This window comes from Xiphophorus maculatus, chromosome 9 (genome assembly GCF_002775205.1).
Source record: "Xiphophorus maculatus strain JP 163 A chromosome 9, X_maculatus-5.0-male, whole genome shotgun sequence".
NCBI lineage: Eukaryota > Metazoa > Chordata > Actinopteri > Cyprinodontiformes > Poeciliidae > Xiphophorus > Xiphophorus maculatus.
This window is the reverse complement of record NC_036451.1, coordinates 771127-795421: the sequence shown is the minus strand read 5'-3', so window position 1 is coordinate 795421 and position 24295 is coordinate 771127. Positions and strand designations below refer to the sequence as shown.

At 42.3% G+C, this 24295-nt stretch overlaps 1 protein-coding gene across 7 annotated transcripts in view; it reads right to left on the bottom strand.

Moving 5' to 3' along the window:
* Nucleotides 1–24295, bottom strand: part of LOC106700241 (epidermal growth factor receptor substrate 15-like 1) — a 146219-nt gene that overhangs the window by 32814 nt on the left and 89110 nt on the right. For 4 of the 7 annotated variants that reach the window (XM_023339361.1, XM_023339359.1, XM_023339362.1 and 1 more), the window contains 5 exons: nt 15471–15607; nt 15284–15347; nt 12558–12703; nt 1981–2074; nt 838–1046 (listed from right to left, as the gene is read on the bottom strand). In XM_023339361.1, the coding sequence (XP_023195129.1) occupies nt 838–1046; nt 1981–2074; nt 12558–12703; nt 15284–15347; nt 15471–15607 (650 nt within the window). Of the gene's footprint in view, nt 1–837; nt 1047–1980; nt 2075–9266; nt 9421–12557; nt 12704–15283; nt 15348–15470; nt 15608–24295 lie in introns of those variants that run through there. The other 3 variants (XM_023339360.1, XM_023339364.1, XM_023339363.1) reach the window with 3 other exon arrangements.

The following is a 24295-nucleotide window of genomic DNA, read 5'->3' as shown; positions in this document are numbered from 1 at the left end:
AAAATAATGAAGAAAAACAATATCTCCATGAAAAGTACCCTCTTCTGACACATGGTCAGCAGTCATGTGTCTGCAAACTATGCAAGTCTTCCGGTAAAGTGTCGATTTTATCTGATGACCATCAACAGATAAAACATTTGGAATGTTGGGAAAACTGGCCCACCAAAAGAGAGACAACGTCTTTTAGTGCTTAGAATGAGCAATCACAGGGAGCAAACATTAGTCCTGAATCATATCTTTCCATATTTGGAGTGATATTTGTCACAGAGTGAGAGGGGAAAAGTTTGGGAATCATGATCGCCCATGTCTGTGACAGTTAGGATCCCCAATATCTTGGTATCAACTTTGTCAACTTTTAAAACTAGATCATTTGAATCAGTGAGCAAGGAGCACACGGTCTCATAAGTGAATGCAGTGATGTGTTTGGGCAGTGACAGAGCTGCTATACTGAACAACAGAGGCTGATGATGCTCTTCAAAAGTGCAACAAGCCATGTGCATGTGTGGATGAAATGTATATTTTTGTCAAATCACTTGGGAAAAACTCCACCTTTCTGCTTGCATTTAGTTTTACTACTTAGATGTCTTTATAGTCTGTGGGTCAATGCGTGTACTTAAAAGAATAAAAATATAAGACAGGAACACCTAGTATCCCTCTTTATGTGCAATTTTTTATGTTGTCTGGACAAGGAGAATAAAATTTTCAAACTATGGGTCTCAATAAATATTTTTTCTGCCAATTTGACTTGTCTACATTACAGTATATCAGCAAATACATACATGTTGGATATCTCTGCAAGCTTTGACGGTTGAACAGTATCACCAAGTCTCAACTTACGGAACTGACATCTGTAAAACCGGAGGTAGATTCTTTAGGAGCATTACTTGATGCTGATGATGGGATGAAGGGATCTTTTCCACTGAATGGGTCACCTAGACCTTTTTTAGCCTGAAAATGGTCTATGACATCAGCACCAAAAGCCTGGAAAGGGTCACATGGTTTGGAAGGATCTGCTGTGGCAATCAAGCTTACTGGTGTTGTTGTACCTGGAGAAAAAAGACACAGTTAAATGAATAGATAGATAATCAAGACAGATGCATTTTCTTGAAAAACAAATCGATATCCCATAAATAATGACAGAAAAACTAAAACCACATAAGGTTACAAAATGTATGTGTAAATGTAAGTGTAAACAAGTTATACCTCTCTTAACATCTGACTAAAACACAAATATGTCTAGCTGATTCGATTCAGTTTATTCGTATATCCCAATTCAAAACAAATGTTTCAAGGCAAATAAAAAAATTATTTTTGTCAAATGTTTTGGAAATATACTTCAGCTCAATAATACCATTTTCAAGAGATCCCAAAATAAAATAAACAATGAAACAAGAAAACTGTCTACACTCCTTGAATAGAGATTGGTTTGTCCTGGGTTCCCATGGGGCTTCTGAGTGGTTTAAAGTTTTCTTTTTGTCTCTGTCAAAAAGTTCTGGCATTGTTTCATTGATAATGAGAGAGAAAGGACAAATGTGAGTTGCAAATTGTCAGTCTGTCTTCAAACTTTGCCCATTTCTTGACAGTCCTTCATCCGACTCCTAACCGGAATATTTTGTCAGGTTTTATATTAGTGTAAGATTCTCTTTGACACCTTGAAGCTTTCTACATGTCTCTTTGAGTTCTTGACAAATTACGTAATGGTTGATTTCGATGGAATCTTAATAACTGAAGTATCTTCTGTCTAAGAATCAATTTTAATACAAAGCAAGGTAACCCATGGCTGAGAAAAGGATGTAGTGAATAAAGCTAACAGAGAAGTACTGTATTTACATGATAAAAGCCAATGTTGCTTCCATTTTGAAAATTATGTGATATGCTTTAGTTTGGTTGGAGAAATTCTATGAGGTAATATGGACTTGCAAAAACTGGACTTTTTTTTGAAAAAGCTTATAGCTGTTGACCATGTCATGAGCCACTCACCGCTGGGTGGTTTGGGCCTTGGCGGTATACTTCTTTTAGGTGGCAGAGCTGGCATGTCTGTTTTCCTGGTGAAAGGGTCATCTACAAATACTGGCTAGAACAGAAAAAATTGTAGAAATCAACAGATTTTTTTTCAGATATTAATCCTGAAAAAAAAAATCACTGGATTCAGGACACCTGTTGGACAACATATTAAGCTTATTATTGTTAGTATTTTTTACCAATAAATATATAATCAAGCATGAAGTTATTCTTATTTACATTATTTTTAAAAATGGCATGGTGAAATTTATTTATTACTTTGATGGCAGTGTGGTTGAGTGGACTATGGAGCAAAAAAACACGTTTTAGTGTTAGGTGTTACAATGTAATTGTCCCAGATCAGGGGTGCCCAAAGTCGGTCCTCGAGGGCCGGCATCCTGCATGTTTTAGTTCTCTCCCTGGTAGTATCAACCAGCGTGTCAGTACTCTTCTTAGACCTTCTAACAAGCCATCATTTGATCCAAGTGTGTTAAACCAGGGAGAGAACTAAAACGAGCAGGATGCCGGCCCTCGAGGACCGACTTTGGGCACCCCAGATGGAACAGGACTCAGTTCCTCAACACACCTGCATTTTGGGTCTGATCAGTGGTTCTATCAATCAATCAAGTTTTATTTGTCCAGCATATTTCAGCAACAAGGCATTTCAAAGTGCTTTACATCATAAAAACATCCATCCATCCATCCATCCATCCATCCATCCATCTTCTTCCGCTTATCCGGGGTCAGGTCGCGGGGATAGCAGCTTCAGAAGGGAGGAACAGACTTCCCTCTCCCCGGCTACTTCTTCCAGATCTTCCGGGGGAGTCCCGAGGCGTTCCCAGGCCAGCCGAGAGACATAGTCCCTCCAGCGTGTCCTGGGTCTTCCCCGGGGCCTCCTCCCGGTGGGACGTGCCCGGAACACCTCACCAGATGCCCGAGCCACCTCAACTGGCTCCTCTCGATGTGAAGGAGCAGCGGCTCTACTCTGAGTCCCTCCCAGATGACTGAGCTTCTCACCCTATCTCTAAGGGAGAGCCCAGCCACCCTACGGAGAAAACCCATTTCGGGCGCTTGTATCCGCGATCTTGTTCTTTCGGTCACGACCCAAAGCTCATGAAAACATAGATCGACCAGTAAATCGAGAGCTTCGCTTTTTGGCTCAGCTCTCTCTTCACCATGACGGACCGGTACAGCACCCCCTTGACGGCAGACACTGCGCCAATCTGCCTGTCGATCTCCCGCTCCCTTCTTCCCCCATTCGTGAACAAGATCCCGAGATTCTTGAACTCCTCCACTTGGGGCAGGACACCCCCCCTGACCCAGAGAAGGCACTCTACCCTTTTCCGGCTCAAGACCATGGCCTCGGATTTGGAGGCACTGATCCTCATCCCGGCCGCTTCACACTCAGCTGTGAACTGCTCCAGCGAGAACTGCAGATCATGACCTGATGAAGCCAGAAGGACCATATCATCTGCAAAAAGCAGAGATGAGATCCTAAGGCCACCAAATCGGATCCCCTCAACTCCTTGGCTGCGCCTAGAAATTCTGTCCATGACAGTGATGAACAGAATGGGTGACAAAGGGCAGCCCTGGCGGAGTCCAACTCTCACCGGAAACTGCCGGCAATGCGGGCCAGACTCTGACACCGGTCATACAGGGACCTGACAGCCCATATCAAAGGGCCCGGCACACCATACTCCCGGAGAACCCCCCACAGGGCTCCAAGAGGGACATGGTCGAACGCCTTCTCCAAGTCCACAAAACACATGTAGACTGGTTGGGCGAACTCCCATGCACCCTCCAGGACCCTGCCGAGGGTGTAGAGCTGGTCCAGTGTTCCATGACCAGGACGAAAACCACACTGCTCTTCCTGAATCTGAGGTTCGACTATTCAACGGACTCTCTTCTCCAGGACCCCTGAATAGACCTTGCCAGGGAGGCTTAAGAGTATGACCCCTCTATAATTGGAGCACACCCACCGGTCCCCTTTTTTGAACAGGGGGACCACCACCCCAGTCTGCCAATCCAGGGGAACTGCCCCCGATGTCCATGCGATATTGCAAAGTCTCGAAGCCGTACGGAAGTCTTTCTCCATGGCCTCTCCAAACTCCTCCCATGCCCGAGTTCTTGCCTCAGCAACCACCCGAGCCGCATGCCGCTTCGCCCGCCGGTACCCATCAGCTGCCTCCAGGGTCCCACAGGCCAAAAAGGCCCGATAGGACTCCTTCTTCAGCCTGACGGCATCTCTCACCGAAGGTGTCTACCAACGGGTTCGAGGGTTGCCGCCGTGACAGGCACCGACAACCTTGCGGCCACAGCTCCAATCGGCCGCCTCGACAATGGAGGCATGGAACACGATCCACTCAGACTCCATGTCCCCCACCTCCTCCGGAACATGTTCAAAGTTTTGCCGGAGGTGGGAGTTAAAGCCCCGTCTCACAGGGGATTCTGCCAGATGTTCCCAGCAGACCCTCACAACACGTTTGGGCCTGTCAGGTCTGACCAGCTTCCTCCGCCACCACCGGAGCCAACTCACCACCAGGTAGTGGTCAGTGGACAGCTCCGCACCTCTCTTCACCCGAGTGTCCAAGACATATGGCCGCAGATCCGATGAAACGATGACAAAGTCGATCATCGAACTGCAGTCTAGGTGTCCTGGTGCCAAGTGCACATATGGACACCCTTATGCTTGAACATGGTGTTCGTTATGGACAATCCATGACGAGCCCAGAAGTCCAACAACAGAACAACGCTAGAGTTCAAATCTTGAGGGCGGGGCCCGGTTCCAGGGCATGGGATCTACAATCTTAACCGCCGCAGATACTCCCGGTCCTGATGAGTCGGTTGATCAGCCTGCCTAGCGAAATGCTTATAGAGGGTAGCATATCAAAATCCTTCAAGACCACAAATTTAATAAGACATCTAAAAAACAATCACTTGGCAGAGTATGGTGAGTTTTTGAAGCTCACAGCACAGAATCAGAAAAAGACACCGGGAGCAGTCAGAGAGAAGCTACCAACACTCGTTCGTATGAACGTGAAAGTCAGAAGGCAAAACAAGTTACCAGAAAAATAATGGAATTCATCGGACTACACGACCAACCATTCTCAGTGGTGGAAGATGCCGGGTTTCGCAGATTGCTCTTGCACTTGGAGCCCTGGGACATAAATATTTTCCAGACGTAGCTCTGCCTGAACTCCATCTCAGCTCTGCCTGAGGCTCACCCTCTGCCACACAGGGCGAGCCTAACAGCAGAGAAAATCCCATGACCAGGTTCCTTGTCTTCCATATTTGGTGAAATCCTGGCAGAAGAAACCATGCAGCAGGTTCACGCTGTAGGTGCAACACCAACAGAGATGATAGTCTGCCTCGTGGAGCCACCCATCTCTCGAAGTGCATCATCATTGGAAAACTGGAAAGCTAACAAGGAACGCTTCCCTGGCCTTGTCACAGTAGCAATAGCATACCTGCCTGCACCCTGCACAAGCATTGAGAGTGAGCGCTTATTCAGCACTGCATCCAACATTGCATATTTTTTGCGACTTCGTATCGCCGCAAAAAATAAAACAAAAATAAAACCAGCATGCTGCATGACTGCGAGGCAAGTGCAACATTTCCTCCAAAGGCTGAACTTCCGGCACAATAACACATTGTCTAACCTGGAACACATACATCAGGGGTCCCCAAATTTTCTCCTGTGAGGGCCACATAACTTGTCCCTTCTCTGATGGGGGGCCGGGGTCAGTTTGTAACAGAAAAAGTGTGACGATTGTAAGAGTGCTAAACATAAAAATGTATTGTTTTTCAGAAAGCACAATCAAATAACCTTTTCTGGATTCTTCAGATAACAAAAGTCAGGAAATAACACTATTTATGAAATAAATAATAACCAAATAACACTGGGTTCTCCACATAAAAAAAAGTCCATGGAACATAAACTTTCTGTTGTGCTGGTCACAATCTTAAAAGGTCCAAGTTCAGCTTAGTTGTCAGAGCAGAATCTCTTACTTAAATGGCTCATATGAGCAGGCTCTCAAAGTTCTTGTGTTCCTTCCTTATAACCTTTTTGTAGGTTCCAATAGCTTGTAGACATCGCTGTTTGCAGCTCATCAACTTCCCTGTGAAACCCACAAAGCAAGCAGGCTGAGAAACTGAACTAAGTGATACAGCACCTCCACAGCACAATCAGTACTACTACCAGTATGGTTGTGGAGATGGATTTTATCGAAGTAGATTTTATTATGATTATATTTTTATACTCAGAATGACTCATCTCATTCAAATCAGAAAAATGACCTTACCTTTGTTCATCAATGTGAACTGTGGGCGTGCATCTGACTGGTGAGAAGTTGAATGTCAGGTTCCATTCTAGTCACTGCCAGTCTCAAACACTGATGCAGATGTTCATCTGTCAATCTTGATCTCATTGACGTTTTCAACAGTTTCATATGGGAAAAGTTTTGCTCGCAGATATACGTGCTGCCAAAAAGTGTGGACATCTTCATTGCGTGTTTTCTGATGTTAGGGTACGTGTCGTTTGGGAGGGCGGCATAGAAGTCAATGAGGCTGTTGGGCTTGAACGCATCTTTCAGAACATCACAGTTCTGTAACTCGGCCAACTCAAACTGATAAGAAGGCTGGGCTTCATCGATGTCGGCAACAAAGGGGTTCTGGAAAAGACGGATTTCTTTTGCGTAAATATGTAGTTCACGGAATCGCACACCGAACTCCACCTTTAGCATTTCCAGTGCTCCCATACACTTTTCAGCTGGAAAAGGGACCGCTGGGTTCTCTGCAGAGAGATTTTGTGTAGCAGGGAGATGGATAAAACTGCTTTTTCACTTGTCCCAAAAGTAGCTCTAGTTTCACCTCAAATGCTTTGATGTGGGAATACATTTCACAAATGAGTTTCCCCTGGCCTTGTAGCTGCAAGTTAAAGCTGTTCATTATTTCTGTCATGTCCGTTAAAAATGCGAGATGCCATTTCCATTCTGGGTCTTTCAGCTCTGGCACAGTTTTGTTTTGTGAATGAAGAAATGCGTTAATTTCAGGTAGCAGCTCGTAAAAACGCTTCAGAACTCTGCCCTGGCTCAACCTTTGAACTGCTGTGTAGTACAGCACATCCCCGTGCGCAGATTCCAGTTCAGACAGGAATTCTTGGAACTGCCTGTGTTTAAGTCCCTTTGCTCTGATGAAGTTTATGCATGACACCACAACCTTCATGACAGAATTCCACGTCAACACTTTGCAGCACAGTGCTTGCTGGTGAATTAGGCAGTGGACTTGTAGCGGGGCGGTGAGACCTCGTTCTTCAAACTCCCGGTTCATGCGTCCTATTAGACCCCGAGACATGCCCACCATATTGGGAGCCCCGTCAGTTGTGATGCTGGCCAGCTTTGACCAGTCCAGGTCCAACTCTTCCATGGTTTGGTACACTTTTCCGAAAATGTCCTCCCCGGTTGTAGTCCCTTTGAGACTTTGGAGGGCACATCTCGCACATCTCAAAGTTTGCAGTAACTCTACGAATAAAAATGAGCAGCTGCGCGGTGTCCTGCACGTCCGTGCTCTCATCCAGTGCTAACGAAAAAAATTCAAACTCTTTCGCCTTCTGCTGCAGCTGGGTATATACATTACCGCCGATTTCTTCAATGCGTCTGGTGATTGTACTGGCTGATAGACTCACGGCATTAAAGACGTCTTTCTTCTCGGGACACACCTCCTCCGCTACAGCTCTCATGCATTTCTTGACAAACTCTCCGTCAGTGAAAGGTTTACCGCTGCTTGCTATCAGTTGAGCAACCCGAAAGCTGGCCCGAACAGATGACTGGTTCAGCTGAACTTGGCGTACAAATGTATTCTGCTGAGCTAACAATCCACTTTTTAGCTTTGAGAGTTTGTCTGCTCGCATTTGGCCTTGCAAGCTATCATACTTGTCTTTATGATGGGATTCATAGTGTCTCCGCAGATTGTATTCTTTGAATACCGCCACCGCCTCTTGACAGATGAGACAGACAGCCTTTTCTTTGCATTGGACAAAAAAATAATCGTTTGTCCATTGCAGGTTAAAGGCCCTGCATTCTGAATCAATTTTTCTCTTACCTAATCTTTTTGCCATTATTCCGTTTGCTCTTTGAGAGAGGCGGGTTTAAGATTTTTTGATGGGGGTTGCCAGATAGGCAACATCCATCCACCCTTCTGGGGTCTGTTATATGTTACGCATATATGTCGTTATACGTTATATGTCATGCATATAACTGATATATGTCAATTATATGCATGTATAAAATAGTTACTAACTAATAGTTAATAATAAATAAAGTTCATTACTAAGGAACATTTATTTTATTGCAAAAGTCCAACTTATCAAATAAAAATGCACATATATGAAAATACTCTGGTATTGTTCAGGGGGCCGGACCAAATGTGGAGGTGGGCCGCATCTGGCCCGTGGGCCGTAGTTTGGGGACCACTGACATACATGAACTTTATCAGCACAGACAGAGTCCAGCACTGGGCAGCATGTGTGAGATATAAACGCACACGGCACACATAATTCTTTGTTCACAAAGATGTATTATTCCTGCTGCTCGCTCAACACACCTCTGAAAGTGATTTGGGGTTCACATTGAACTGTGCAAGCAGAGAAAACAAAGTTGCATTTAAACTTGACACATACCTTAATGAAAAATTCTCCAAAGAAACATGAGTCCTCACGGGTGATTAATATAAATGCCCATGGTAAGCCCATTTCTAGTTTGAGTGAAAGATTGGGTGTGCAATCTGCACAACGGTAAAGTTCAGAGATCAAACTGAAAAAGCGCGCGAGGCAGCCAATGCGATTAATCAACTATCCGTTGACAATGATTCTGTCCTGCTAATGATATATTCAGTGCAGCAGAGATGCTTGCAGTATGGTTTAGAAAAAAAAAGATTTTTTTTTAAATAAGCAAAAACAAGCAACGCTTAGCCTGGCAGACGGTTGTGGGAGAGGGGGCAAGTAAAGCCTGGTGGCTTTTCATCATTTATATTCTGATAGCAGTGTTGGGTAGTAACGGATTACATGTAACGATGTTACGTAATTTAATTACAAAAAAAGAGTAACTGTAATTCGTTACAGTTACAATGAGAAAATATGTAATTCAGTTACAGTTACTTCTGAAAATATTAAGAATTACAAATTTAGTTACATTTAAAAAAAAATATGAACAGAAACCTTTGCGAAATATGTAATGATATTTTTATTGCTTTGCGCCCTATATCGCCATTTCCCACTATGGCTCCTTGTCTCTATCATATCTGCCAGCCGCAATGCCACTGATGTTCCATTCTGTGCTGGTGGAGCCTCCTGGAGGAACAGCAAGCGAGCGGACGGTTCCATTTCAGCTCAAGCAGCGCGTCAAAAATGGCAGCCTTCCAGCACTGGAAATATAAGGAGCATTTTATTTACATATGTGAAAATGGCTCAAATTTAACCGTGCAGTGCAAGAAGTGTTTGCCGGCTATCAAGAACTTGTCCACGTCGAAGCAATCTATGTCAAACCTGAGGAAACATTTAGAGGTAAGTGCAACTCACTGAGAGACGAAGCGTATTGTTTTACGAATATTTGACTGTTTGGTGTTGATGCATGACAAACGTTGGAATCTATTCTTTCCCATGAGACATTGTATGCAATGTGCTAGTGTTGTGGTTTTCATGATGAACATAAAGTAAACTAGAAAATTCCTGAAGAAATTTAACTGGGGCCTGCCAAAGTGTGCCCGTCGGTTTGGACCCAAGCGTTCTGATGCTAAAAATTAGCATCAATGCTAAGCTTAGCTAAATAGTAGTCATTAGCTTGTGGAATTTTATAACTTGCTTCACAAGTCAGTCACTACTCTCCTTATGCATTGCTATGGGCAGGCCCCAATTAATGCTACTTTGAACATATAATTAGAGTATATTTTTCTTCTATCTTTTTTTCTCTCTCTCTTTTCAGAGGAAGCATCCAGGCGTTCTTCTGAAAGGCACGTTTAGTCCATCTGATACTCGGGAAGATGACCTGGCAGGCAGTTCTACCCCAGCAGCTACTCAACCCCCCTTGAAGCAAGCAAGGATCACACCAGCGTTCAATGTGTCACAGGAACGTGTAAACAAGCTGGTATTCGATTTTGACTTAACTCTTGACACTACGTTGTAGTGTCCACAGTTGTTTTGCTTGTCTAACATAGTGATTGTGTGATTTTGGAAAACTATCGTTTTTCCCGTTTTGATTTTGAATGATATGTTGCATATGTTGATATGTTGCATTTTTGTCAACATTCCATTGACTGTTAAATGTTCAATGACTAACTTGACTACCCATCGTCCATCTTATTTCTTGATGCACTGTATTGTGCCGTGTTTAATTTTACAAGCAAGGGTGTGCAAAGAAAAAATCAAGAAAAATAAAATGTGATGTAAAAGTCTTACTTTGCTTATTTATTACTAAACTAGAGCACTTCATTGTCATTGCACATGTATGAAGTAATGAAATGCAGTTTGGCATCTAATCAAGTGCAACATGTGCAGATTGTACAGCATGCAGTATTTAGAGATAAAATGCAGTTATTCACAGCTAGGGTAAGGAAAGATGGTTGATAGATATGTGCAGCAGAATAAATAAATTACCCCTAGGGAAATGCATGTATGTGCAGAGCCACTGTAGATAGGGCTATACAGGTGCGAATTGAAGAGGAACACTGTACAAATGTTGGGATGGTACAGTAAGGTATGGATAGAGGGGAAAGAAAGACTGGTCTTTGGGAAGAGTTCAATAAGGTGACCACTGTAGGAAAGAAGTGGTTTCTGAACCTGCTTGTGTTAGTCTGTAAACTGCGTAAATGGTAGAGCCTGGGGAGGAGCAGAAAAGAGTATGGCCCGATGAGAGGAGTCTGAGAAAATCTTACATGCCTGGTGCTGGCATCTCTTCTTGTGGACCTCCTGTGATTGCCTGTCAGCAATTCCCTCTCAGCTTAGTGCTCTTTTAAGGTTCCCACTCAGTTCTCAAAAATTAAATGTTGAACATGGGTCAATACTCATTAAAACCTCAAAGTAATCAAAAAGTAATCAAAAGTAATTAGTTACATTACTTTTTAAAAGTAATCGAAAAAGTTACACTACAATTACATTTTAAACAAGGTAACTTGTAACTGTAACGGAATACATTTTTAAAGTAACTTACCCAACACTGTCTGATAGTTGTACTCCAACACTGCCAATTTAGCCTCAATATGTGAAAGACGCTGTGATCTGGCCTTGTTAATTGAAGACTGATAAGAAATAATGCTGCCCCTTAATACCACTTTAAATGACTCCCAAAAAACTGAGTCAGATACTTCTCCATTGACATTAAACAAGAAAATCTGAAGTCTTGGCTGATATACTCTTGAAATATAGTCTTGAAATGATTTGTTTGTATTGAGGGGTGATACATTTCCAATTAAACAAAGGAGCATCAAGGTTAAAGTGGATCTGTGTTAAAAGAGGGACGTGATCTGAAATTAAGATGCTGTCATACATAATACGTGAAATTAAGTTAGAATCAATTAAAAAGTGACCAATTCTGGTCATGTGTGGGTGAAAAAAATTGTATTTACAATCAAAAGGATGCTGAAACTCCAGATAAACAAAATTTAGTGATTTCATGAAATCATATATAACTGCCACTGATTTCAGAGGAGAAGCAACCTTATTGGAGGACCTATCCAATATGGGATCGAGATAACAATTGAAGTCGCCTCCTGTAATTATATCTTGATTATTGCATTGTGCAACAATGTCAAAAATCTTCCAAAAAAAAAAAAAATCAAAGCAGTCGCAATTTGAATTTAAAAGAGCCACTGGGATGGAATTGATTTCACCAGTGACTCAGACTCCCCTTTGAGTCTGCAGACATGAAGTCAAAAATAACCGGAATGGACTTGCACATAAGAATTGCAACCCCTCTAGCCTCGTTGCTAGCAGCTAAGCTTGCCTGAGCTGTCAATTTCTGAGTTTTGTCTTTCATTGGCATGGTGTAATCAACCAAAACTGCAATATATTGCAATAACAGGTGTCTACTGGTCTTCCAGTCAAAAAATGAAGAACTTTGGTGCAGTAATTAAATGTTAAACAGGGGCAGTGACAGAGCTCTACAAAACAGGTCTACTCCATTACTGCTCAAGAGCGTCCCCTCACCCCAGCGAGTTTTTGTGTGCGTGTGGTTTTGGGAACTGACAGACAGACAAGACACCCCCAGGAATCCTGAGCATCGCACTAAGAATCTGGAAGAGTTAAAGTAATATAATAAGCTTAAAATATTGTTAAAGTACATTAGAAAATTTTTGAAAAACCTTCAATTAATTTGTAATTAATTGTGAGTCAACTATGGACAATTAAATATTTCTATTGATTTCTATTATGTAGGGCTGTGTAATAGCCCTACATAAATTTTATTTGTGACTTCAGGTTAAACCATCTCAAGTTCTTTTTTAATTAACAATATTAACAGCTTGGTCCTACTTGTTCATGGTTAACTAAAAATGGCGTAGTACCATACCTTCTGATAATCTGGAAGCCAGTTGGCCCTTCCTTCAAAGGGGTCTCTGGCTTTTGACATGTGGCTGAAGTCTGCAAAGTCAGTGCAGCTGTTTGTGGCACTGTTGAACGTACTACTCCCAAAGGGGTCCAGTGTTGAGAACAGATCTGAAAATAACATGGTAACAGTGTTCCAGTGAAAGAAACTAAAAAAACAGGTTTCTAAAGATTCAGCAAACACAGATATCTGAAAACTTTTGCTTCAAATTTTGTGAGAACAGTTTGGAGATGGTGCCTTCCTGTTCCAACATGACAGTGCACAAAGCAAGACCTATACATGAATAGGTCAGAATGAATGAGTCAGTTTTATATGACCTTGACTTGACAGAACATCTTTGATTATAAATAAAGCGCAGGTTGTCAACCATGACCACTTATTGTACATCAGTGACAGACTTGACGAAGACTGTGTCGGAAGAATGGTTAAAACTTCTCAAAAAACCCACACTTTTAAATCTTGCAGAAAGTAGTAATTCGGTATATAGTAGAAATGAAATTTGGCCTATGTAGTCTATCGGCTAACTGAAAACATGCTTGTTGATGACATAATCGGCTGGCATCAAAACAGAGCAAGCAGGAAGCAGCATGGCTGAGAGGCAAGGGAAGAGCCTGTTAAAAAGGCAGGGGCAAAAACGTCAATTATCTAGACCTTGTTGGGGTTTAAACTAGGGTTGTCAAAGTGTATGAATGTCAGGACTCTGGGTTTTTGGTTTCGGTTTTGCATCTTATTTATCATTATGTTTTAGTTCACTTTAGGTTAGCCCTTAATGGTCATTTCAGTTTTATTATTTGAGGTTTGTGTGATTAGAATTGTCTTGTTGCTTTCAGTCCTTCATAGTGTTTCTAGTTACATTTATTCCATGGTTACCTTAGGTTATCTTATTATTGTATGTTAAAGTCCGTGTCGAGCTTTAAGTGATTGTAGCTCATTTTCATTTAATCCTCCTAGATACTCCTAGTAGCTATGCTAACTAGACTGAGCATTCACAACAGACTGCACTAGCTGCAGCATAGGGAGGAGCAGCCACATGAGATTGTGACTGTCAACGCTTAAACTCTCCTGTCTCTGATTAGTTGTTTCTAGATAGCAGTGGGAGAAGGCAGAGGAAATAGATTTTTCACAGATTATCTCTCATGTCATACTGTCACAACATATTGACAGTTTTAACAAATATGTAAAAAAATAAATATATCTCTAAAAGTTACATACTGCATTTTTAATTTCACTTAGGAGAGGACGGGTCAGAAGGGACGAGGGTTACAGCTGCTGCTGACTGACTCACCTGTTAAGTGTGGTAAAAGGTACAGGGACAAGTTCAATATATGAATATGTTGGTAATTTCTTTTCTAAATTAATTTAATGTTTGTGAAATAGAGACACGCAGTAGTCTGTAGCTAAGCTAACTATGCTAAATGGTTGATAATCTCACACAGTCTGCCCAATTCTCAGAGAAAAACTGGGTTACAAATTGACACTTTTACCTTTTTCTCTCTGTCTCTATTTTTTGAAAACCTAACTTTATTATTTTTCTTAGCAGCATAGTAACTGTCACAGTCGTTCTTGTCTTCTGACTGCTGCTGAACACTGTCACCGTCAAGCGTTAAGCAGGAATAAACCATTTCATGCAGATCCAGGGGTTTCAAGGCAAATGTGGGCTTTTTGGTCTGGGAGGGGTAACATTTCATTTTTACTGTTAAAAATAATTTTAGAAAACACAATATAATTAATTTTGTAATTGACAGGGCCCTATTTTTTTTCTATGAACAAAATAAATAAATAAATAAATAAATAAATAAATAAATAAATAAATAAATAAATAAATAAATAAATAAATAAATAAATAAATAAAAATTATGGAAGGACCCCTGTTGGTCAGGTGTCCTTGGAATTGTCATAACATTTCCCCCCTATACAGCGCCCCTTGGTTTCCCCTCATGTCTTTGTCTCTCTAATGTATCAGGTTTTCTTTACTCTTAATGTGTCTTCTGTATTAGAAGTATTTTCAGCTCCCCGTTTCCTCCCTTTTGTTTTCCCCAGCAGATCTTCTTAGCTTCCTTGTGCCATCTTCTCCCCACCCCTCAGCTAGTTCCTGTGCCAACTTCTTTCATCTCATCTAGTTAGGTCCATTGTTCCATTTATTACCTCCCAGTATTTAAGCTCCTCCATCTCAGTCACAACTTGCTAGTCCGTCTCGTTACCCTGCTCACCATGTTGCTAGTCACTACCTTTGTTAACCTCGTGTCTCCCGTTTCCTTGTGTTTTGGATTTCCTTGTTCCCCTGGATTTTGGATTTTTGTTAGTTCATTTTCTTCATTAAAAATATCCACATTAACTACGTCTACTGCCTGCTACGATTGGGTCTACTCCTACACACATCAGGATAATGAATAATATAAAAAAACACATTAACATTACGTAATGTAATACGTAATATTACATTAATCTGCATTAAGTGAAAAGATGAACAAGGAGTGTCAGACTTGGCGTGCTTGGTGGCAAATTTTGCTTTAACAAACACCGCAATGAATGTTTGGATAAAACCAAGACACTATGTAGCCTACTTACGGCAACACTCAGATCAGTCATTATCCAAAATCTAGAGCAATGCTCTAATTTGACAGAGAAAGAAGAAACTAGTGTACACAATATTTACAGGTGCAAAGATAACATTTAATGATTAATTGTACCTGATCCTCTAGGTTTCTGGTGGTTTGTAGAAAATGGGTCACCTCCTGCAAAGTGACTCGTTTGCTGCAGACAAAAGAAAAAACAACTGTCAATATAAGCACAGTACGATTCAGAATAAAGTCATTAAGGAAGTATTTTTAACACAAGTCATGGTATTCTGTACAGTAGTCTTAACATTCCAAATACCTTGGAGGGTAAAGTAGCACTTTTACAAAAAGGATCTGTTGTGGAAAAATGATCCATCTTTGTAGTCTTCTTAAAAAAATCTTCAGATGAAGCCTTGAATGGATCCGTTTCTTTAAAAGGATCTCCTTCAAAGGGATCTGAAGGCAAAATATTGGAACATATAATTATGTATTATTCAGGCGTGACCAAAAAAGGTAAAGAACATCCCAATGCTCATGAGATGTCTATGCGCCCAAAGCATAGGCTTGCAACAAAACTATTTAGTGTTATTTCCATTGTCGCCATAGCAGATGTAGTGGTTATAAAACTATTTTAGACAACCAAAAGGGAAAACAAGATCTAGTGATCTGCGATCGATTATTTTGGTCTTTCAAGTTCAGTGCTACAGACAGATACAGTAAAGGGTAGCCTAAGTTTAATAAAGTTTAAAAACAATGTATTTTTCTTTAATGTCACTTTTCCGGGTATGTTTGGTTATAATTCTTGAAAAGTTCAACCTTTTAGATTTTAAGTTATGAGGGTTTAATCATTCGAGTTTCAATTGGTTTTGTCTGATCGGATGTAGGGGAACGCGACGCTTCTGCTCCTCCATTACAACACTGGAGACGAAAGCAGTGACATCGTGTCCGTGTTTTTATTATTCCCCTACAGGTAGAGTTCGTACTACCTATTACAAGCCTTAAAAGTTATTGATTATGCTTGTTTAATGAACAGGGAGCGTTGTGGTGACTGTGATAACTAGCCTAAGAGCTACTATACTCACCTTAGCTTCCTGGTTAGCTGTGTCCTGTGTGTGCTAAGTTTGTTTTACTGTGTTAGCATAACCAGAATGGGTGTAATGTTTACTCAGTATGTGACAGTGTAATGTCTGAAACTGTTTTGAAATATTACCATTACAACACTGGAGACGAAAGCAGTGACATCGTGTCCGTGTTTTTATTATTCCCCTACAGATAGAGTCCTTACTCATAAGGGGCGTAACATTTTGGAGGCACCGCGCTGGGATTGAGTGAGACAAAGATTGACTTCTGCCAGGACCAGACGTCTCCAGCTCTCATTCAGCTCCCCTTAACTTACTTACCCAGGCCGACAACATCTACTGGACAACTGTTTGGCAGTGTGAGTTTCTGCAACCGATGGCAACAGTAATCTGAGGTTAACCTAAAGTGCCAGGAGTGCTGCAACCAAGGTTTAGCAAACAAATTACTGCTACAACAGAACACTGATCAGCTACCACAACGAAGATGGAGTCAACCGAGGTAGAGGCATTACAGTTGGAGATAATCGGACTTTTGTGCACACTGCCTGCAGAAAGCCTAACAGAACTGTGTGATTTTCTCACCATTGCTGGGCCAAAATTTGAACATGTGACAGGAAAGAATAGAACATCGCTCATCTTAATGATTAGTAATCATCTACAGAGTGATGAGTTCCAAAAGTTAGAGGATTTGGGAATGTCAGCATTTCTCTGCTTTAGAGATAAGATAACTGAGCTCCAAGTTGAGGCTACAGATATCCATGTAAAGGAACTTAAAGCAGCACGACACGAACAGCAGAATGAATATGATGAGATACTAGGCACTACATCAACAAAAACCAGACCTTCTCAGTCTCATGTACCATCCCAAATAAAACATACTCACGAGGAGGATGTACATAAAGTTCAGACTGCCATGTCCAGCCTTGGAATTCCAGCTTCAGCTCTACGTCAGACCCCTGCTGTATGGCACAAAGAATTTAAAATATCTGGACAAATTGGAGACCCAGGACAAAAGGATCGCCTCACATTTTCCAGTCTCACACGACAGATTGAGCATGGCCTTCTCAAAGGCTTTCCAGAGACGGAGATTGTTGATGCTGTCATAAGGGCCATTGTCCCGGGGATGCAATTGCGGAGCTACCTAGGGGGAAAAAATGACCTTACTCTCCCCACTCTGAGAAGAATACTGCGCTGCCATTATCAGGAAAAAAGTGCAACAGAATTATATAAACAGCTGTCATCAGAAGCACAAAGCGTTAAAGAGACCCCTCAGAGTTTTCTCATCCGCACTCTAGACCTACGACAGAAGATTCTGTTTGCATCACAAGAGTCAGAGTCAGGCTTACGTTATGATCCAGTGCTAGTGCAGAACATGTTTCTCCATACAGTTATGACTGGTTTGTTGAATGATAACATAAAACGTGACCTTCAGCCATCTCTAGAACAAGCTGGTGTTTCTGATGAACTGTTATTTGAAAAGTTAAATATTGCATGTGCCTATGAAAGTGAGAGGCAGGACAAGAAAAAAATGCATGCACCACAGCGATCTGTGACTGTCCACTCTGCTCAGTCTGACTACACCACCACTGAGAAGAAGGACAAAATAAGCCAGTCGAGTCACAGTAAGAGTCAAACAGATATTCTCTCAGAACTGCAGGAGATGAAAGCAAACATGACCCTGCTTAAAGATCTGAAAGCTGAAGTGTCTTCTATTAAAGAGTCTATGCAGCAGCCCTCTTATCTGCAGAGGCAGCACCCAAGCCCGGTATCAGAACCAGATTGCATACCAGCACAATCAGCACCAGCTTACCACAACTCATCACAGACACACAAGCCTGCAATACATCATGGTTACCATCAAGCTACTCCAGTGCAATACAGCTACTTGCAACCCCATCCAACATATCACAATTATTTACCACCACCCTCAGGACAACATGATCATCTTCCACCCAATCAGAGATATGGAAATCAACGCCCCCTCTCCACAACTTCACCACGGCCTAGGAGGAGGTGCTACGCCTGCCAGCAGGAAAATTTGGAGGACTGCATTCATTGCTTCAGGTGTGGCAGCAGTGAACACTTCTCAGCTGGCTGCAGGATGAGGAGATCAGGCCAATTCAGAGGGAGTGCTTTAAACGAGCAAGGGTTACCCCAGCGGGGCAGGGAGTGACCACGTCATCAGCAGTGCCCCAACTCTGTGCACACTGTGGTGCAAGCGGGTTAAAGGTGAGACTGAGACAATGTTCATCTTGTAAAAGTGTGTTATACTGTTCCGAGAGATGTCAACATGAACATTGGACTGTACATAAAAATCAATGCTCGACAGCTTCCTGTAGTACTGTCCAAGCCACACCACGAAAGAAAACCCAAGTTAAATTTGCTCCACTAGTTGGACAAAAATATTTGGTTGACTGCTATATCCAAGGTCAGCAAACTAGGGCATTGTGGGACTCTGGCTCACAAGTGACTGTAGTCAGTGAACAATGGAAAGCAGAACATCTGCCACATGTGACTTTGAGAGGCATTGCTGAGATCATTGAAAACAGTGATACTTTGAATCTCATTGCAGCCAATGGCCAAAACATGCCGTACTTGGGATGGATAGAAGTCACATTCAAGCTAGCTGCAGATGGAGTCCCAACAACAGAGGTTGTTGTCCCTTCACTAGTAATTAAAGGCAACAGTCTTGCTCGCCCTATTATAGGTTCAAATGTCATTGGCCTGATAGTGGATACAGAGCTGCAGCAAAGCAAAGACACCAATAAACAGCAGTTAATCAAAGCTGTCCACGCAGCTTTTTCTGACTTTGAAATGGATGATGCTGAAGTGTTTGTGGCTAGAGTTGCTGCTGAACAGCAATTTTTGGAATATAATGTCAAGACCACCAGAGGACAAGTACATGTCCCAAAACACACATCAGTAAAAGTAGAGTGCCGTGTTAATGCAACCCTCTTACAGGAGACAACTCTGATCTTCGAACCCAGTGTCAACCCACAGTGGTCGGAAGGCCTAGAGTTCACTGACACCCTCTTAAAACTGGAGAAAGGTACAAAATCAGTTGTGATCGTGGATGTGCAAAACCCAACAGACCATGACATAATACTCTCTGGAAGGACTGTTATTGGGACAGCACAGCCAGTCCAAGCAGTTTACCCGACGACAATCTTTGAACAGCCCTGCTCCACGTCCCCATCAACAGTTGCTAATGTAGAGGTGAGGAAACAACAAACCACTGATTGTGACTGGGACCCCCCAGTTAATTTGGATCATCTCAGTCCCCCTGAAAGAGATCTGGTTAAACAGATGTTGAGAGAGGAGTCAGGCTCCTTTTCCTGTTCCGATGATGATATTGGATGCATCGAGAACCTGCAACTGTCCATCTCACTGAAAGACACAGAACCTGTGGCCAAAGCTTACCTCTCAGTTCCAAAACTATTATACCAAGAAATGAAGACCTATCTACATGATGTGATCACACAAGGTTGGGTGCGCAAATCGAATTCCCCCTATTCTTCTCCAGTGGTGTGTGTCCGAAAAAAAGATGGAAGCTTACGCCTTTGTATCGACTACCGTGAGTTGAACCATAAGACTGTACCAGACCGCCAGCCCATTCCCAGAGTACAGGACATTATGGATGGCCTGGGGGGCAACTCATGGTTTTCGCTGTTAGATCAAGGTAAAGCTTACCATCAGGGGTTTATGGCGGAACACAGTCAGCCCCTCACTGCTTTTGTGACCCCTTGGGGTTTATATGAATGGATTCGTATACCATTTGGTTTAATGAACGCACCAGCTGCCTTCCAGCGGTGCATGGAAGAATGTCTCGAGGGACTCAGGGATGAAATTTGCATTCCATACCTTGATGACATCCTTGTTTTCAGTAAGTCATTCGAAAGCCATGTTGAACATGTCAGAACTGTGCTTAGAGGATTGAGAATGTATGGCATCAAGTTGAAGCCAGCCAAATGTGAAATGTTTCGGCATGAGGTTCGCTATCTTGGGCGGGTCATTTCATCAGAGGGCAGTAAAATCGACTCTGCTGATACCATTGCTGTCAGGGCCCTGAAAGACAAACGGCCAGCCACTGTGGGAAAACTGAGAGCCATTATGGGCCTTCTGAGCTATTATCGTCAGTATATTCGAGACTTTTCTCAAATAGCTGCCCCTCTTTATGATCTCATGAGAGCTCCTGCAGATTCAAATCAAAGTGACACACATGTTACAAGACAGAGACAGAATAAAAGAAAAACGGGGACTCCCTCCAACTTTCCCATTGTGTGGTCAGAAAACCACCAGCACTTGCTTGAGGAACTGTTGGATCACCTGGTGGAGCCACCAATCCTTGCCTTTCCTGATTTTAGTAAACCCTTTGTACTACACACAGATGCTTCCAATCTGGGTCTGGGGGCAGTTTTGTATCAGGAACAGGAAGGAAAAATGCATGTAATAGCATATGCCTCGCGAACACTCACCAAATCTGAAAAAAACTACCATTTCCACTCTGGAAAATTGGAATTTCTTGCCTTAAAATGGGCTGTCTGTGAAAAATTTAGAGACTATTTGATTGGCTCATCATGCACTGTATATACAGATAATAATCCGCTCACTTATGTCTTGTCTACAGCGAAGTTGAATGCAACCAGGTGTTGGTGGGTGGCTGAATTAGCGGATTTTCACCTTACCATTCGATACCGACCAGGGAAAGAAAACATCGATGCAGACTGTCTGTCAAGGCTGCCAGTGGATATTAACACCATGATGGAACACTGTACTGAGGAAATGTCATCCCGTTCAGTTCAAGCAGTTGTACAGTCAGTTGAGGACCCAAGTTCCCATGCGGTGTGGTCCATGGCACTCTCTGCTCAATGTAAAGAAATCAGCACTTCACACCAGTCGCTTCTTTCATTGGAAGAGATTTGTCGAGCTCAGAGGGAAGATAAAAATATTGGCCCTGTGATTGAATATTGTCAGTTAAATAAAAAACCTGACAGAAAACAGCTAAAATCACTCAGCAAAGAGAGTAAAAGACTACTACACGAATGGGAAAAACTGATTTTGGATGATGACAGCATCCTGCGTCGAAAGACAGCCAAACGGATACAACTTGTTTTGCCTGAAAAGTACAAAGCAACCGTTATGAAGGAACTACATGATGGCATGGGACATCAAGGGGTTGATCGAACCACTTCATTGGTGAGAGAACGTTTCTTCTGGCCATACATGCAACATGACATTCAGCACTATGTGGCTCAGAGATGCACATGTATAAAACAGAAGAAACCAAGCCGAGAGGTCAGGGCGCCTCTTACTAATATTGTCACAACCCAGCCTTTTGAGTTGGTTTCTCTCGATTTCTTGCATGTTGACAAGTCAGCTGGCGGATATGAGTACATATTGGTCATAATTGATCATTTCTCAAGATTCGCCCAGGCTTACGCCACAACACCTAAGTCAGCAAAAACTGTGGCTGATAAACTTTTTAATGATTATGCATTGAAATTTGGATTCCCCCTACGTATTCATCACGATCAAGGTGGTGAATTCGAAAACCAGCTTATGTCACAACTAAAAAGAACCTCTGGAGTTTTGGGCTCGCGGACAACACCGTACCATCCTGAAGGCAACGGTCAAGTCGAACGTTTCAACCGTACACTCATACAAATGCTGAGGACCCTTACAGAGAAAGAGAAGTCCAACTGGAAAGAGTCACTGAACAGATTGATTTTTGCATACAATTGCACAAAATGTGAAGTCACTGGTTTTTCCCCCTTCTTTCTTCTGTTTGGAAGGACTCCAAGACTGCCGATTGATGTACTCTTCCGCTTGACACCAGAAACAGGTACACCTGATCACAGAGAGTACATGCGAAAATGGCGAGAAGGGATGCAACAAGCTTATGAGATAACACGGAACAATGCAAGAAAATCAGCTGAAAGAGGCAAAAGAAACCATGATTGCAAAATAAAGAGCTCAGAGCTGGAACCTGGAGACTGTGTCCTGGTTAGGAATTTGACCCCGAGAGGCGGGACTGGTAAACTCCGCAGTCATTGGGAGGACATCATCCACAAGGTTGTGCGGCGAGTAAATAAGGATGCTCCTGTATATGAGGTGGTACCTGAACAAGGAAAGGGGAGAGATAGTAGGATACTACACCGCAACCTCTTACTTCCCTGTGACCACCTACCTCTGGAAGTTCCCCTAAAAGTTGCCAGATCACGGAAAAAAGGTTCGACACAAACAAGTGACAGTGAACATAATAGTCAACAAAAGGACATCAGTGGTGAGGATTCAGAGGATGAATGGTTTTACTACCCATGCCCTGAGCCACACAACCGAACAGGTCCCACTGCTGAGGAGCACACTGATGTGTCGGCAGACCCTGAGCCCACATCAGCAAGGGGAGGGACAAGGCCAGAAGAGGACCGAGAGACAGTGTTAAATCTGGAGGAAGATCAAGCGATGCCTGACCTGCTCATGGAAGATGGAGCGCCTGAACAACTGGAAAATTGTGGAGACAACCCTCTACCACCATCCATGTCACCTCCTTCATGTGAGAACCACGGTGGAGATGAGCGAGTACAAGATAGGCCTAGGAGAGAACGACGACCACCACGGCGATTTACCTATGATGAACTGGGTTGTCCATCTTGTTACAGTTTGGGACTTCCACCAAGGTCCACATATTGGCTTGACCCAGTGCACTATTGTGGACCCTTTCAAGCAAGGTCTATGTGGCCGGAGCCAGTTCAGGTGTCCACCTACGATCCTGTATTTGTGTATTGCTGATCCACCTTTTTCTTTTGGACTTAGTATTGGCATTTAAAGACTTTGATTAGGTCATGTGCCTGTGTATGGACCAAGTAATCTCTTTATGGTTTTATGGATTATATTTGTCATCTTACTCCTTTCCTTATTGGATGTCGAGGACGACATTTCTGTTGAAGGGGAGTGTGTAGTGGTTATAAAACTATTTTAGACAACCAAAAGGGAAAACAAGATCTAGTGATCTGCGATCGATTATTTTGGTCTTTCAAGTTCAGTGCTACAGACAGATACAGTAAAGGGTAGCCTAAGTTTAATAAAGTTTAAAAACAATGTATTTTTCTTTAATGTCACTTTTCCGGGTATGTTTGGTTATAATTCTTGAAAAGTTCAACCTTTTAGATTTTAAGTTATGAGGGTTTAATCATTCGAGTTTCGATTGGTTTTGTCTGATCGGATGTAGGGGAACGCGACGCTTCTGCTCCTCCATTACAACACTGGAGACGAAAGCAGTGACATCGTGTCCGTGTTTTTATTATTCCCCTACAGGTAGAGTTCGTACTACCTATTACAAGCCTTAAAAGTTATTGATTATGCTTGTTTAATGAACAGGGAGCGTTGTGGTGACTGTGATAACTAGCCTAAGAGCTACTATACTCACCTTAGCTTCCTGGTTAGCTGCGTCCTGTGTGTGCTAAGTTTGTTTTACTGTGTTAGCATAACCAGAATGGGTGTAATGTTTACTCAGTATGTGACAGTGTAATGTCTGAAACTGTTTTGAAATATTACCATTACAACACTGGAGACGAAAGCAGTGACATCGTGTCCGTGTTTTTATTATTCCCCTACAGATAGAGTCCTTACTCATAAGGGGCGTAACACAGACAGGATATCCACTGTTGGTGAAATGTCATTGTTAACACCGTTTCTCCTAAGGTCAGCCACACACAGTTGATGTATTTAGGCACACTGTAGCAACAACAATATGAACTGTAACAAGAATGCATTGTTAACTATTCAACAAGAACATTTTCAATATCCGTTGTGCAGTCCTGCAGTCTGTTGTGCAGTGTGGATTGGACAAAACCACACTGAAATACCTTAGTGTTCTAATCCCCAAAGACGTAACCGAAACAGCTAAGTGCAATTATGAAAATCTTCTGACTAAAATGGGAATAGACATACAGCAATGGACTGTCATCACTTTTGTGAGCTTAATACAAACAACTGATTCTGTGAAAATAAACTTATTACCGAGCTTTATGTTCTTGTTATAAGCTTTCTCTTTTTTTGTTTACAA